The 15,272-nt window shown below is 45.5% G+C and overlaps 1 protein-coding gene across 1 annotated transcript in view; it reads left to right on the forward strand.

Moving 5' to 3' along the window:
- The window catches only part of LOC138292068 (regulator of G-protein signaling 5-like), a 53,945-nt gene that overhangs the window by 21,993 nt on the left and 16,680 nt on the right, over positions 1–15,272 (forward strand). Inside the window, exon 3 of the mRNA XM_069230424.1 lies at positions 7,762–7,826. Within this exon, the coding sequence (XP_069086525.1) occupies positions 7,762–7,826 (65 nt within the window). The remainder of the gene's footprint in view (positions 1–7,761; positions 7,827–15,272) is intronic.

Consider the following 15,272-nt stretch of genomic DNA (forward strand, 5'->3'; position numbering starts at 1 on the left):
ATCCCAATTCAACACCTAACTAGGACGTCACTTTAACCTTTGTTTTTTTGCAATGAATTTCTGTTTTTTGTTGCTCAAACCAGAGCATACACCAAACCTCCTCAGGTTATCCAGAGCCAATAACCCAGCTACGTACCACCTTTGGCAGTGCACAGCAGGGGGTTCGTTCTTATACAATTTTTTAAAAACAATTATGGGCACAGGGACTGAGTCCCCAAGTCCTGTAATGACAGCTGCGACATCTTCTTCGGAGTTGGGGCCACCAATCAGATAGCTCGGTACCACAGCACCAGTAACAATGTGCCAAACTGGCAGATGGGAAAATAAATTCTCCCAACCAGTGAGGAGGTGCTGTGTTTTTAATTTTGGCACCACTGGACTCCTGTGGTGCCAACCATCTAGATATCTTCAAGCCCAGACCCTCTTTGACAGCACAAATTTCCAATAACAGCTGAACAGGTTTATACCGCATCACAAAAAGGCTGCTTTCTGAGAAAATTTCAAACTTTATGTTATGAGATGTAACATGAGGAATCATCGTTTTGGAACCCCCTTTCTTCTTGGCCACTCACTTACTGGATCAGCAATAGACTTTCCATTGAAAGAGCTGAGGTGGATAAGCATGTTTTTCGGAAAGGTTCGGAAAGATTTGTGCTCTGCTCTTACTATGGAAACTCTGAAATAAGCATAACTGCACATTGCCAAGCATGGCATATGTATACATGCGTTCACTGAAAAACCAAAGGTTAAAGTAAGTTATGGTTAGCTCTGGGTATAACATCCTAATGCACCTTTAATAAAAACTTAGAAATGCACATAAAAATAACAGTTTCACTAAATACAACCACTAAAATTCACAAGCTATATTTAGGACTGCATTCCATAAGTCGAGCAATAGCTCTGAAAACCATAAATCACAAATACCAAACTCAATGCTTACAGCCTCACAATATTTGTACCAATAAGTAACAACACCTAAATGTGCAACATAATTAAATCTAAACATATAATCCGACTTAGTTCTATATTTGTTGTCCTCTCTTTCCTAGTGTTACGGGCATTGTGATATTTATTCTAATATCTAACATTATTAACAACATTTGTGATTGCTGAATGTCACATCAAGCTTGAGCTCATACGCATTGTGTCCAGCATGCTTTTAGTCATGGGCAGGAGGGGCTAACCCTCCTTGGGTGGCCAACACCCACTTTGGCCTTATAGTGGGGGTTGGCTGAAGAGCCCAGTCTACGAAGGTGCTCTGCCCCCAACTGTGCACCCCAAAGCCTCTTTGAGGCCCTGAGGGTCCAATTCCACAGGGCTGATATTTAAGGAAAGGGGAGGGGGCACAGCCTCTCTCTCAACCTCTTTAGTGCGCCAGAGACCCCATCCCAGGGGGGCTGATATTTAATGAAAGTGGAGTGGGGCTTGCAGCTTCCCTCCCCCAGCCTCACTGTGGCCCGGGAGCCCATTCCCTGGGGCCAATATTTAATTCAATGGGAAGGGGGCTGAACCACCCCCCCAAGTACCAAAATGCCCCAGGGACCCCATCCCCAGGGGGGCAATATTGAATTAAATGGAGGGTGTGTGCAGCCTCCCTCCTGAGTCTCAAAGTGTCACAGAGACCCAGTCCCCTGGGGCAGGCTCAATGCTTGTGTCCAAGGAAGCCTACCCCCATTATTGTGGGCCTGGGATACCTATAATAATAAAAACACAATGAAAAACGGGGGAAAATAAATAATAAATGAGCAGCATGGGCCAATCAATCAATCAAAAACATTTATAGAGCACGCTAACTCACCTGTGAGGGTCTCAAGGCGCTTGTGGGGGGGTTGCGGGGGGGTTACTGTTCGAACACCCATGACTTGAGGTTTTTTCTGAAGAGTAGGTGGTCTTTGGTTTTGCGGAGGTTGGTGGGGAGGGAGTTCCAGGTTGTGGGGGCGAGGTAGGAGAAGGCCCTGCCTCCTGTGGTGGTTCGTTGGATGCCGGGGACTGTAGCTAGTGCGAGGTCGGCTGATCGGAGGTTGCGGGTGGGAGTATGGAAGTTCACTCTTTCGTTGAGGTAGGTCGGGCCGGTGTTGTGGAGGGATTTGTGTGCGTGGATGAGGATCTTGAAAGTGATTCTCTTGTCTATGGGGAGCCAGTGAAGGGATTTGTTTGTGGTGGGGGAGGCCAAGGACAAGGCGTGCGGCTGTGTTCTGGATTCTCTGGAGTTTGCGTTTGAGTTTGAGTGTGGTGCCGGCGTAGAGGGCGTTACCGTAGTCTAGTCTGCTGATGATGAGTGCATGGGTGACTGTCTTCCTGGTCTCTGGGGGAATCCATTTGAAGGATTTTTTTAGAGTGCGGAGTGTGTGGAAGCAGGAGGAGGTTAGAGTATTGATTTGCTGTGTCATGGAGAGGGAGAGGTCCAGGATGATGCTGAGGTAGCGTGCGTGGTTTGCGGGGGTGGGTGCGGGGCCTAGGGCGGTGGGCCACCAGGAGTTGTCCCATATGGTTTTGTTGGGGCCGAAGATGATGGTCTTGGTTTTGTTGGAGTTAAGCTTGAGGTGGTTAATTGTCATCCAGTTGGCGGTGTCGAGGAGAGCAGCGTGTAGGCTGGTTTTGGTGGTGGTGAGGTTGCGGGTGAGGGAGAGGATGAGTTGGGTGTCATCTGCGTAGGAGAAGATAGTGATTCCGTGTGGTCGGAGGATGTTGGCTAGGGGGATCCTGTAAATGTTGAAGAGTGTGGGGCTGAGGGAGGACCCTTCGGGGACTCCGCAGATGATCTTGGTAGCGGTGGAGTGGAAAGGTGGAAGGCGGATTCTCTGGGTCCGGTCGGTGAGGAACGAGGTGAGCCAGTCTAAGGCTTTGTGGCGAATACCTATGTTGTGGAGGCGTGTGCGGAGTGTGTGGTGGCAGACAGTGTCAAAGGCTGCGGAGAGGTCTAGGAGGATGAGTGCGACGTTCTCGCCTTTGTCGAATTTGGTCCTGATGTCGTCAGTGCAGGCGATGAGGGCGGTTTCCGTGCTGTGGTTCTTGCGGAACCCGGATTGTGAGGGGCCAAGAGTGTTGTTTTCTTTGAGAAAGTGGGAAAGGCGGGCGTTGACTAGTTTCTATGCAACCTTGGTGGGGAAAGGGAGGAGGGAGATGGGGCGATAGTTGGAGACGACCTCCGGGTCGGCTTTGTTTTTTTGGTGATTTCTGCATGCTTCCAGGGGTCTGGGTAGGTGGCGGAGTCGAAAGAGGAGTTGATTATGTTGCTGATTATGGGGGCGATGGTTGGGCTGGCTTTGTTGTAGATGCGATGAGGACAGGGGTCAGAGGGGGATCCGGAGTGGATGGAGTTCATGTTTTTTTCTGTTTCTTCGTGTGTGGTGGGGGCCCCGGTGGTGAATGTGGTGGGGGGGTCATGAGTGGGGGGTTGAGTTGGGTGAGTGAGGGGTGTGTGTGGTGGGTGTGTGTGGTATGAAGCTGTTGTGGATGTCCAGGATTTTGTGGTGGAAGTTGTTGGAGAGGGTGTCACATAGGGGCTGTGTGTGGGGGGGTCTATGTTGCTGGCTTTGGCTAACTCTTTAATGATGGTGAAGAGTTCTTTGCTGCTTTGAGAGTTGTTGTCAAGGCGTGTCTTGTAGTGATCTCTTTTGGCGGTGCGTATGAGTTGGTGATAGGTGCGAATGGTGGCTTTGAGGGTGGAGAAGTTGGTTGTAGAGGGTTCTTGTCGCCATATTTTCTCCGCTTGGCGGCATTTGCACTTGGAGTCTTGGAGTTCGGGGGTGAAACATGGGGCTTTCTTGATGTTGCGGGTGGCGATGTGTTTTCTGAGGGGGGCTACTGTGTCTGCGCAGGTAGTGATCCATTTAGAGAGGTTGTGTGCTCCTGTGTTGGGGTCGTTGGTGTGGGGGGGGAGGCTGTGAGCCAGTTGGGAGTTCAGGCGTTCTGTGGGGATCTTGTCCCACATGCGGTAGGGTGTGGTGTGTTGATGGTGGCGTGTGGGGGGTTTGGTGGAGGAGAAGTGGATGCAGTGGTGGTCAGTCCAGAGGAGTTCGGTGGTGTGGGTGTAGGCTATGTGTTGGCTTGAGGTGAAGATTGCATGGAGCGTGTGTCCTGCTGAGTGGGTTGGTGCGGTGACAAGTTGTTTGAGTCCGAGGTTGGTGAGGTTGTATATGAGGGAGGTAGAGTTGTGGTCTTGAAGGTTCTCCAAGTGAAAGTTGAAATCACTGAGAAGGATGTAGTCTGTGGAGGTGAGGGCGTGCGAGCTGATGGTGTCGGCGATGGTGTCGCAGAAGGCGGGGCGAGGCCACTCATTTATTATTCACTGCTTCTGCGAGCCCCCCAAATGCCCAATATATATTGATTCTGGTGCTGCCTCTAGAAGAGGCAGAGGCACCACCAAACATTTGTTTAATGTCATGGGGGGCTGCAGAGAGCCAGGTCATGTGTTCAACCTCATGCCCTGCACAGCAATGGCCATCTTACTTTATGTTAATAAAAGGTTATAGATATATATGATAATAAATTGTTACTTTCCATTAAAAAGAACTTTAGAAATTCACTGAAAAAATATAGGCTAAAGGGACATTATAGTTAGGTGAAAATGTTATTTAAAACATAGGCCCTCATTACGACTTCGGTGGTCTTACTAAAAGACCGCCAAAGCCGTGGGCGCCACTATACCGCAAGTGCTGGCCCAGCGGAAAAGTCACATCAACATTGCAGCCGGCTCCTAACAGAGCCGGCGGAAATGCTGATGTGCAGTGGGTGAAGCAGCACCCGTCGCAAATTTCACTGCCCGAAATTCGGGCAGTGAAATGCGCAATGGCCTGTGCCTGGGGGGCCCTGCACTGCCCATGGGCACCCCGAGTCCCCCTTACCACCAGCCTTTCCATGGCGGTGTTTACCACCATGGACAGGCTGGCGGTTGGGGATTATGACCGCCTGGCGGAAGCCTGGCGGTCAGTTGGAGGGGCCGGCGCTATGGCCGTGGCTAATGCGCCACGGTCATAATACACTGCCGGTACACCTCCAGCCTGTTGGTGGTGATACCGCCGGTGTACCACTGGCCGCCAGGGCCTTAATGAGGCCCATAATGTTTTAGACAAACAAATCCACTGAAATTCACCACTTATAGTTATCTCTACTCATGTCCCTGTAGCCTTCTACAGGTTTGGGGACAGGGGCATGTGGCATATTATATTAAAATGGCCCCTTTTACAAATACAGCAGGCCCAAAAGGCTAGATTCGCTGGGGCCAGAATTGCCTTGGAGAGGGGAGGGGCTTGGTTTCATAAAAGTGCACCTAACCCTGAGAGAATTAGGTCTCTGGGTCTGAAGGCAGCTCAGGAAGGGAACACTATGCACGCCTCCCGCTCATATTTGGAGAAAAAAAATATGTTTGACCCTGGGCCCACACCGGAGTGTCATTTATTGATAAAAAAAGATACAGGTGCCATTCTGTGGTTTTTTTATGGTGATCCTGTGGAATAATCACAGGATCAAGGCAAATCGTTTTTTGTTTTTTTGCACCACCAAGGTGTCGCTCTGAACCATCTCTCCCACAAGGGCAAGGACAACAGGGTATACCTACCCTGTTCCCTTATCTTCTGTTTGTAAAACTTTGTAAGCACAGGGGTTAAGTCCCCAAGTTCTGTAATGGCTGCTGCAACATTTCTTTTCATGCTATGGCCAGCCACTCACAGTGCTAACTCTGAAAAAGTCCCCTTAGCCAATCAGAAGGCTTATATTTTTTCGTTTCAGCCCAACGGTCTAGATATACAAAGTTTTTAATCGTTAATTTCTTTAAAAAAAAAAAACTACTGAAAACATTTACACCAAGTCACAAAAAACATGCTTTCTGGACCAAGATCTAGCTTTCTGCCAAATTTTGGGTAATTTTTGTTCAGCTGTTTTGGCTGTAGAACGTTTCAAAAATCACTATGAAAATGTCATGGGGAAATTGCATTTTTGGGGACCCCCCATTTTTCTAGGTGGCCGCTTGACAGATCACCCCAAAACTTTCCAGGAAGGAGCTGAGATAAAAAGAACACTTTTTAGAGAGCTTTGAGAAGAACCATATCATGGCCAGAAGTTATTAGTAAACCAAAAAAAAGCCATTTCCTATGGAAACGTAGTCACGTAGTCCTAACTATAACTATCCAGTGGCAGTCTAGGTAATAACTATATAGAGAGTAGACTTGCGCGGAGTCTGACTCCGTGAATTTCTGTGGAGTTGAAAAAAAACTCTGTGGAATTCTGTGGAGGGGAAACCGGTATCTGCGGAGTGCTGAATGCGCCTGATCTCAGAAGCGCTAAGCAGGGTCGGGCCTCGTCACCCAGGCCTGACCCTGCCTAGCACTTCTGAGATCAGGCGCATTCAGGAGAGGGCTTTGGCAGTGAAAACTACCATTTCAGCCCTCTTGTGCACTAGTCTGTCAAGTGTGCACTGCCTCAAAGAAACAGCAGCTTTCTTTTGCTGCCTACGGCCCTGGCCTGCCAGCCCTGTTGTGCACTGGCCTTCCCCTTGTGCAATGCACATGGGGCAGGCCAGCGCACAAGAGGCCTGAAACGGCAGCAGAATTCAGGCCAGGGCTATAAGCAGTGAAAGCTGCAATTTCAGTCCTTGTTTGTGCACCAATGTGCACAAACAATGAAAAAGAGAGTAAGAGATGAGGACTTACCTGGGTCTTCCCAGGGGCCTACTCTACCTGTCTACCGTGACGAGTCTCTCTCCACAGCAGCTGCCTCCCTGCAGCCCAGTGCACGCTGCAGCCCAGTTAGACTGTCTGCACTTGCGCTGTGCAGTCCATACTGGGCTGCAGGGGGCACTGGGTGAGCTCTACTCCGCTGGCAGGGCTAGCAGTGTTTTTGGACTTACTCTGTGCTCCAAGCAGAGCACTGAGTTCCAAAAACCCTTTAGCTCTGCCAGCGGAGCGGAGCTCCCTGGACACCCCTAATGGAGAGGGTGTGAGGCTTACCATTAAATAAAGTACACGTTAACAGATGATTAAAAAAAATAGAAAAAACATGATAAAATTTGAAAAGTTAAAATAAATATGGACAACATAAATGCATAGAAACTTACTGGGTAGCTACAATGGTATTCTGAAATTAATGATCTGAAATAATTGTAATCTGAAATTAAGAAGGTTGAAAAGTAACATGCAACTGTTTCAGCAGAATGAGCAGTGGAATGTGTATACATCAAAAATGTGGGTGTGTACTTAGCAGAGAAGGGTGTGTGCACAGAGATGTGTGATTGTAAAGCAAGATGTATTTTCTAACAGAGGTGCACCTAAGGCCTGCAAAACAAGGCATCAGTTTGTGCAAATGTCATTATTATTCACTGAATCCGGATCTGTTGACATTCATACCAGCAAATTAAACCTAATACCACAGAAAATCTGTAAATTTGTGGTGTGCTACGTTTCCGGGTACTGGCAGAAAGATGGCTGCCCACAGGAAAGGGAAAATGGAGGATCATTGTGGTTTTGGTGTACTACCACAAAATAACTTTCCTCCTATTGGCAAACTCTGCAGATGTAAGCATAGATGACGTGTGATCATGGAAATCTATTCTTTGCATAGGTTTCTATGATTTCTAAAGAACTTTGCGTGCATACCCAACAATTCAGAAAACTGAATTCATAGGAGTAGCATTTGCTGAGAAAATTAAAATCTTTGAAACAAAAATGTATGAATCATGCTCAGAGTCTGTGGCCACGCCAACAACCCGATCTTGATTCAATAGTTATTCTAACTCTCTTCTCTTGTTTCTTATTTATTTTGTAGTGCATCAGCTCCAAGGAGGTATCAAGAACCGGCAACCAGCTGATTGAGAAGAAAAACAGAACCATGTGAGTAGCAGACCACTGCAGCAATACCTCATGTTAAAAAGCACACACACAACCTCTTAGACAGATTACAGACACCGCACTGCCTGGTAGGCCTATGTGAGGCAAAACACCACCTTTGGAATGCTCCATAGACACCACCAATGCACTCCTACATGCGATAGACTTACCTTCAGTTTTTACAGATGTGGCACACACCTCTGAACAGACATGTGAAATCATAAAGTATTTATGTTGTGCTGAAAAGTAAACGAATGGCAACAAAGCACTGAAAGGGCTAGGAGAACCCAGTACCCTAAAATATAAAGATTTTGATTGATTTCTCGAATAATAGAGGTTCAACAATATTCAATAAGATCTCTCACTGTGGCCAGGAGTGTATTGGAAGCTGAGTGAACCATCACGCAAATAGGGGCATAGCTTCAGGGGGTGTATGGGGTGTTACACCCTGCTAATAAATGTATTCTCTGATGAATAGTTGGATACAGGTGCTTTCAGTCTGGTATGGTGAGATGTCTGTCGGGTTTCACCTGGGATTTTTGCATGCACACACAGACAAAAACACACACACACTCTCGCCTTTGTTTTAAGGTTCCTCAAAATGTTAGTTATTTTATCAAATGTTGTGTTTCTTTCACTTAGTACTGCTACTAATCCCCATGCCTCTCTTTTCTGTTGCCCTTTAATCCTTCTCCTGCGCCCTGCTTGTCTTGAATTATTTTAGCATTCTGTGCCAGTGAGCTTGTTGGGAAATCTGAAGCTGACCCCGCCCAATCTTACTGACCAAGCTACGCCCTCCTGATGGCTGTGTGAAAAGAAATATAGAAGTCTGAAACATGTTTAACTGACAAAATATAGCAACCAGCAAAAATATTCCAAGTGTGAGTCGCAGTGTCAATGGACCAGTGCCTCGCCACCTGAACCGTTGGAGCATTTATTGCTAATTCAATACACTTTTATGCACTTTTTTCAATGCAGCAAGCAGAAAAAGAACACGTGGTTAAACCAAACCTCAAGATAAACACTGGAGAGCAGAAGCTTAACTGGTCTCGTGGAAAGAATGCGCGGGGACCATGGGAGGAAGGTAGAGTGGGGCGTGGCGGAAAGGTGACTTCACTAGATCTTCAGTTCTCATTTTGGTGTACAAGACATGTTTTATTGTCTGCCAAAGACCCCAACCGGGATATAAAGTACAGATTTCTTAGTCAGGTATCTTGGGGCATGCTGATGTGTCACTCTCTGTGCAAACCTAAGAGTTTTCAATTTTACACAGGCGGTCATCGGCATTCATGTCCTCAACGTAAGGTATTCATGTTTGCACCTCAGTAAACTAGGCACTGTTCTGGCTGCAGCTTTCCTTACAGCCTGAATCTTTCCTTTTTTTAAATAAATATCTCCATTTGTTTTTGTATGCAGACAAAACAACATTACGTTACCAACATCAATATAATTCACCCTACTTTCCAGTCCATAAGGATGAGTATAGACATTTACCTCCCACTTATTTTCTATGCTCTTCTCTGCCTCTCGAGAGTTTTTCCCAATTACTTTATTTTTCACCTGCAGGCGCTCACAGGACTTCCGTGCATCCCACATCTTCTCCTACTTTCTATGGCGTGTCCTATCCTCATACACCACTTTTCCGGCTTGTGTACGCCAGTCCCTGCCCTTCTTTCAGTCATTCAGACCTGGTAGCTCCTTTGCTCCCCATCATCTGGCAATATTGCACTTTGCTACAATTAGGTCTAGTGGTATCCACAATTTAGAATACTTAGGGACCTCACCCACTCCCTATATATTCAACACAAACAGTTTAAAAAGGATATGGAAGACGGAGCCCCTTTGGTTACATCCCCTCTTTTACATGTCTCAGAGTCATTCTTTCCCATCATGTGCAGGGTTACTCTAGAATAGTATGATCTATTTATGATGCAGAGTTGTATGTGTCTATACTCAGAGCATATTGTTATTTTCATGAGGAGAAGGAGGTGGGCATCAATACTTCCTCTCACGTCTCCTCCTCAAATTCCCCCACATCTTCCTCTCAGTCGACCTTTAGTCTCTGCAGGCTGTCAGGGAAGCTCCTTATACCAGGGGGGCAGTCAGTATCCTCTCTTCCAAAGGTAAGGAATCTTTAAGTTCAGTCCCTTTTTAAATATAAGCTGACATGGCTTGTTTGATATGTAGGTATTTGTATGTTTCAGATTCCACCAATTCATATTCTTTCCCGAGGGTCTCTAAGGAGATCAGGTCTCTTTTCACCCACAAGTCTGCAAATTCTGTAATACCAATTAGGTCCTATTTGCTGGATCCTTCTATCTTCCCACCTCTGCCAGTGCATCACTGTCCCCTGGGTGTTGTGTGGGTAGGTCTTTTGGGAGCTGGTTTCTCTATGGTGCTTCTGGGTAGTCCCTTTGCCAATTGCATATCTGTCTGCCCTGATCACAGGTTCTTTTTTAGTTCTTAATCATTGCTAACTGTGTGGCCCAGTAATGTTTCTTGATATCTGGCAAAGCCACCCCCCAAAATCCCTCCCCCTGTAATGTTGGGCAGTGCAATACGAGGAGGCCCCCCATTCCATAATAATGATCTAATTTCAGCCTTCACTTGTTAAAAGAATTTTACTGGGATGTGAAAGAGGGTATATTGGAGTGCATGAAGAAACCTAGGTAGGGACTCCATCTTAACAGTGCAGCCTTACCCAAAAGTGACAGTGGCAATGCCCTCCATTGTCTAACATCACTCCTAAATTTGTCTAGCAATGCATGTTCTGATCAAGGAACACTGCTAAATTTCTGGTCATTTAAATGCACAGGTATTTGAACCCTCCCCTTGCAATGGGCATCTGTTGGCAACCTTGGGATTCCCTCCTCCTTCCATTATAGTGGATATATTAGATTTTCTCCAATATATTTGAGAGTCATAATATGTCCAAAGTTTCTAAGTATCTGCATAACGTTAAAACCAACAATGCAGGCTCCGGCAAGTAAAACGACACATCATCAGCGGAGAGTGATATTCTTTCCTCCCAGGCATTATCCCATCTCAATCTTATCTATTGGATCCAGGCTGTGAGCTGCTCCAAAGCTAACATCAAAATCATGGGTGACAGTGGGAGACCTGTCTAGTCCCCTTCGCAAGTTCAAAGAGGCATGACCTCGTCCCTTTACCCTAGCCATCAGTTGTTGGTATGTGAACCCTATCCATTGCCTGTATTGTGAGGCAAAACCCAGTCTATCCAGGAACACAAACTAGTAGGTCCACTCAAGAGTGTCAAATGCCATTGTGGCATCCAATTACATCACTAGTATTTGCTCCTGTTTTTTCCTAGGAAACTACTCTGGAATACGAGGTGTAACCCACATGTGCAACCACCTTGTAACCATACTTGTCAAGTGTCTTACAATTATTTCATTTCAGGTGTGTCTCCTGTATCATAAAAACATCTGGGGAGTGCCATTTAAGTTATTGCATAATGATTCCCCTTTTACTTTTACTACCTAGACCATTCCCATGCCAGGACAGGACCTTTAATGTGATTACTATGGCCATTTAGTTCTATTCACTCCCTTTCCTGGACTCTCTCTCTGGATAGTTTTCTCTTCCCGAACACCTCAGTACTTTGTATGTATGTATGTATGTATGTATGTTTCCCTTCTTTACTGATTATACAGTGTTGGCAACTATATAGAACATAAAAAAAGCAAAATCATCTCCAACCCTCCATATCCTGTCCTTGACTGAACTTCCCCTTCCCTCGATCCCTGCATTATAGGTTCCAAACTACCTACCCCCCCCCAACTTGCAGAGTTCCTATTGCCCTAACGTTTGTGTGCATCTAATAGGTGGCCTGGCCACTGCCACAATTATATGAGCATTTGTCTCAAGTCCCCTTTAGATTGTCATCATGGTTTATGATGTCATCATGTCTCAATAATTCAACTATTGTGGCTTTTGCTGCTTCTGCCAGCTGTTTACTTGATCTTGTAGCCATATTAATGTTTTGGGGCATGTATCACTTGGTTGAACTTTACAGTTAGTACTCATCTGGTGCCTCCCCATGAAGTCCCTTCTAGGCTTCTAAGGCCATACTTATAAGGGAGTTGCTTCGCTCTTCCACCACACAACGTGGTGTATGTGTGACACATCTCCAAATTGCGATTTATCATGCAATGCAAGGCCTGCTTGCATGGCTCTGAGTGACTTGATCCAGAGTAATGCAACGGAGCACAAATTGCTGCGTTGCATTACTCTGTCCCATTGAGGCGTTCCATGGGTGTTGCATGGGTGTTTCCACCAAGCACCCATGGATTTTGACGCATTCCCAGATTTATCAAATGTGATAGACCTGTGAATGCACCAAAACTGCTACGCCTTCCCAGGTGAGGTGTAACAAGGAGAAATATATTTATTTATTCTCTTTTTTCCTCTTTCTATGTGTACTGCAATCTGCACCACACATAGAAAGAGCATAATGCCTCAGGGGATGCAGTGATGCTTGTGTTAGAGCTAGGCAGCTAAAAGGGAACCAGCACAGAGAAAAGGCAAGAATGCACCGTATTATTTTAAATACGGCACATTCCTGCCCTTTCCCTGCCATGCAGTGCAGCAAGGTGACTTGCTGCGTGACTTTCTCATAAATATGCCCCTGGTTTTTAGCATAGCCTTGTTGTCAACTTCATCACCTCTTTTTCCTCTCTTCTCTATAGGCAAACCGGTGTGCCTCTGTTGCTGTAGATACCACTGGAGAATTCCTGAATCAATCTGTTTATGTTTGACTCCATCATTTGGTGCTTACCAACTTCTTGTTGGTCTCCCTCCACCAAGCCAGTTCCAGACCTCATCTAGAGTTCTGAAGAGTCAGGTCTTACCTTCTGCCACCACTCTTAGTTTCACAGGGAATAGCATCGTATCTTTAAGCTCCCTTGCTGTCAACACTTTTTAAATTTAATTAAAGCTGCATCTCTGTGCGTGAGCTTTCAGTGTTACGTCCAGGAAGAAACTTAGATTTACATTTTCATAATTTAAGAGTGTTTTGTTGCCTGGCGGCCTGAAGGAAGGCATCTTGATCTTGTTGGTTGAAGAGCTGCACAAATATGGTCCTGGTGGGATTCCAGGTTGGAGTAGCAGGAGTAGGGCCCTATGGGCACGCTTTATGGAAAAGAACTTGTAGTACTTTAGGTTAACATATTCAATATAAGGTCTCCCTCAGAAAGTTTGGCACTGGATCCCGTCTCTTGCTGTGGGACCCCACCACCTTAATGTTAATATCTTCTCGAACAACCCTCAAAGTCACCTAGTTTTGTCATTATCAGCTCATTGTTTTTCAGTAGCTGATCTACAGCTACATGGTGGGTCTTTGTGTCAGCTTGTAGCATTTGAGTGAGTGCTCTGTTTCTGTAATTCTTTCACCTATCTTTCTAATGTCCACTCTCAACAGGGTGACCTCTGTTGTCACAAGGTCTATTTTGGGTTCTAACAAGCACCTCACTCACTGAATTGCTACCATTATATGTTTTAAGGAGTGCTCTGGTTCTTCTCAAGGTTCTGAGGCACTGACATTTGTTGGAGAAGTGTGACCTATCATAATCTTCAACATAACATATGTATCCATTTTGTTTGTTGAGATGTCTTTCTCCCTTTGCCCACTATCATGGTGCTGTGTGGGTAATAGAACCAGGATGTAATGCTGTGTGAGTCCCTGCCTTTCTGCCACTGATGAAGGGATAGTATAGTCCAAGGGCCTCCCCCTATGCTAGCGTTGATGCCTCTGCTGGACAGGGCAGTGCTGGATATATGGGCACACTTAGGTCTTTGTCTCACTCTAATTAACTTGTACCTGCCTTTTGGCACTTTGCAACTTTTCAAAGTATGTTTCCCTTGTCTGTTTATCAAGCGCCATGTTACTGTGTGCACTTAATTACTCAGAATGCATATCTTGCTGTGGGATGCGGGAGAAGTGAGATTTGGGGTGGAGGCATGGAGAGGAACAAAAAGAGTATTGTCTTTATTTATGCCAGCACCCACCATGGGCTAGCACAACTCTAAACGCACCCCACCTACGGTGCATGAATGAAAGTTGCAAAACTCGATAGCCATTGTGCTGCCCTTAATGTCCCCATAGACTAATGGGTGCCTGCCTCATGTCTCTTTTTTCTCACTGGAGTGAGGTCTTATTTTTACACTCACTTGCCTGTATGCAGTATTTTCCTCTGCTGCCTACCACTTTATTTTGAGTGGTGGCACCTCGTTAACAGCCACACAGGGGATGTCGCTTTGGTGGGCTGAAGCAACGCAGTTGGTCCTTCATCAATCAAGCCCGATGTTCACCAAAGGATATAGATCCCGTGTGACTTTGGCGGCAAGAAGGCGTTACAAACGTGCAGTATCTGTCCACATGGCAATGCTGTGGTCACAGTCGGCTTGCGGTGCAGCAATCTCTATGCAGGACAGATTTTAGGTCAAATGTTAAGGATTAAGTTTATAAAACACCAAGCACACTAGTGAGCGGCCACCTCAGTGGCCATCTCATCCAGCAGTCACCCAGGCCCCCATCCTGTAACTTTCTTATATTGGTTATAGAGGTTCCTGCTAGTACAGCACTCCCATACTCTACTGTGCTGCCAACGAGAGCCACTGGTACTGTGGTTTAGTCCAATTCTGAGAGGAGATATCTAATTTTCTCAGCATCTTCAGATGGAAGTGCAGCACTCATACTACATTATTATTGAGGCTGTCTAAAAGCATTCTTCAATTCAGAATGACTCTGAAAGTTTTAACACTCTCACTAACTGGGATGTTTGAACTATGGACTCTAACAGAAGTGCTTTAGCCCTAATGAGTTTCAGACAGCAGTCCATACCAATGAGCAAGAGGCTGATTGAGGCTCAATGATTAACAGATGATCCATCTCTTTAATATGTCAAATATCTCTGTTGTCTTTCTTTGGCCCACAGTCTGATCTTGTGACAGGTGAAACTTAATCTATGTATGATCTTAAATATTGAATCCAAACTCCTAAATTTACCAGGTTTTTCTGCAGGGACTGCTGTACCTGCAGGTAGAAAGTTAGGGGAGACAAATAAGACCCCTGTAGGACACAAGTATCTCTGTACTCTTTGGGCTTGATTCACAAACTGCACTTCTGGTTAAATTTACCACTTTTCATTATTCACAAACTGCTCTTTAGCAGTAACTTGCACTTTTGTAGTAATTTACGTTTTTGTAGTAAGTCCAGCACTACTACTGGTACTGCAACACCCTCCCTTAGAAAATAATGTAGGTAGGGACTTAAAAGAAAACCCCATAGGAAATAATGTTAAATTAAGTTCAATTATTTAGAATATTTCAAAATATAAATAAATGTATTTTAATGTTAATATATATATATATAAAAAAATAGTGCTTATGTATTGTTACAGTATTTCCCAAACTCAATTTGGGTTATTA

The sequence above is a fragment of the Pleurodeles waltl genome, chromosome 4_2 (assembly GCF_031143425.1).
Source record: "Pleurodeles waltl isolate 20211129_DDA chromosome 4_2, aPleWal1.hap1.20221129, whole genome shotgun sequence".
Lineage (NCBI taxonomy): Eukaryota > Metazoa > Chordata > Amphibia > Caudata > Salamandridae > Pleurodeles > Pleurodeles waltl.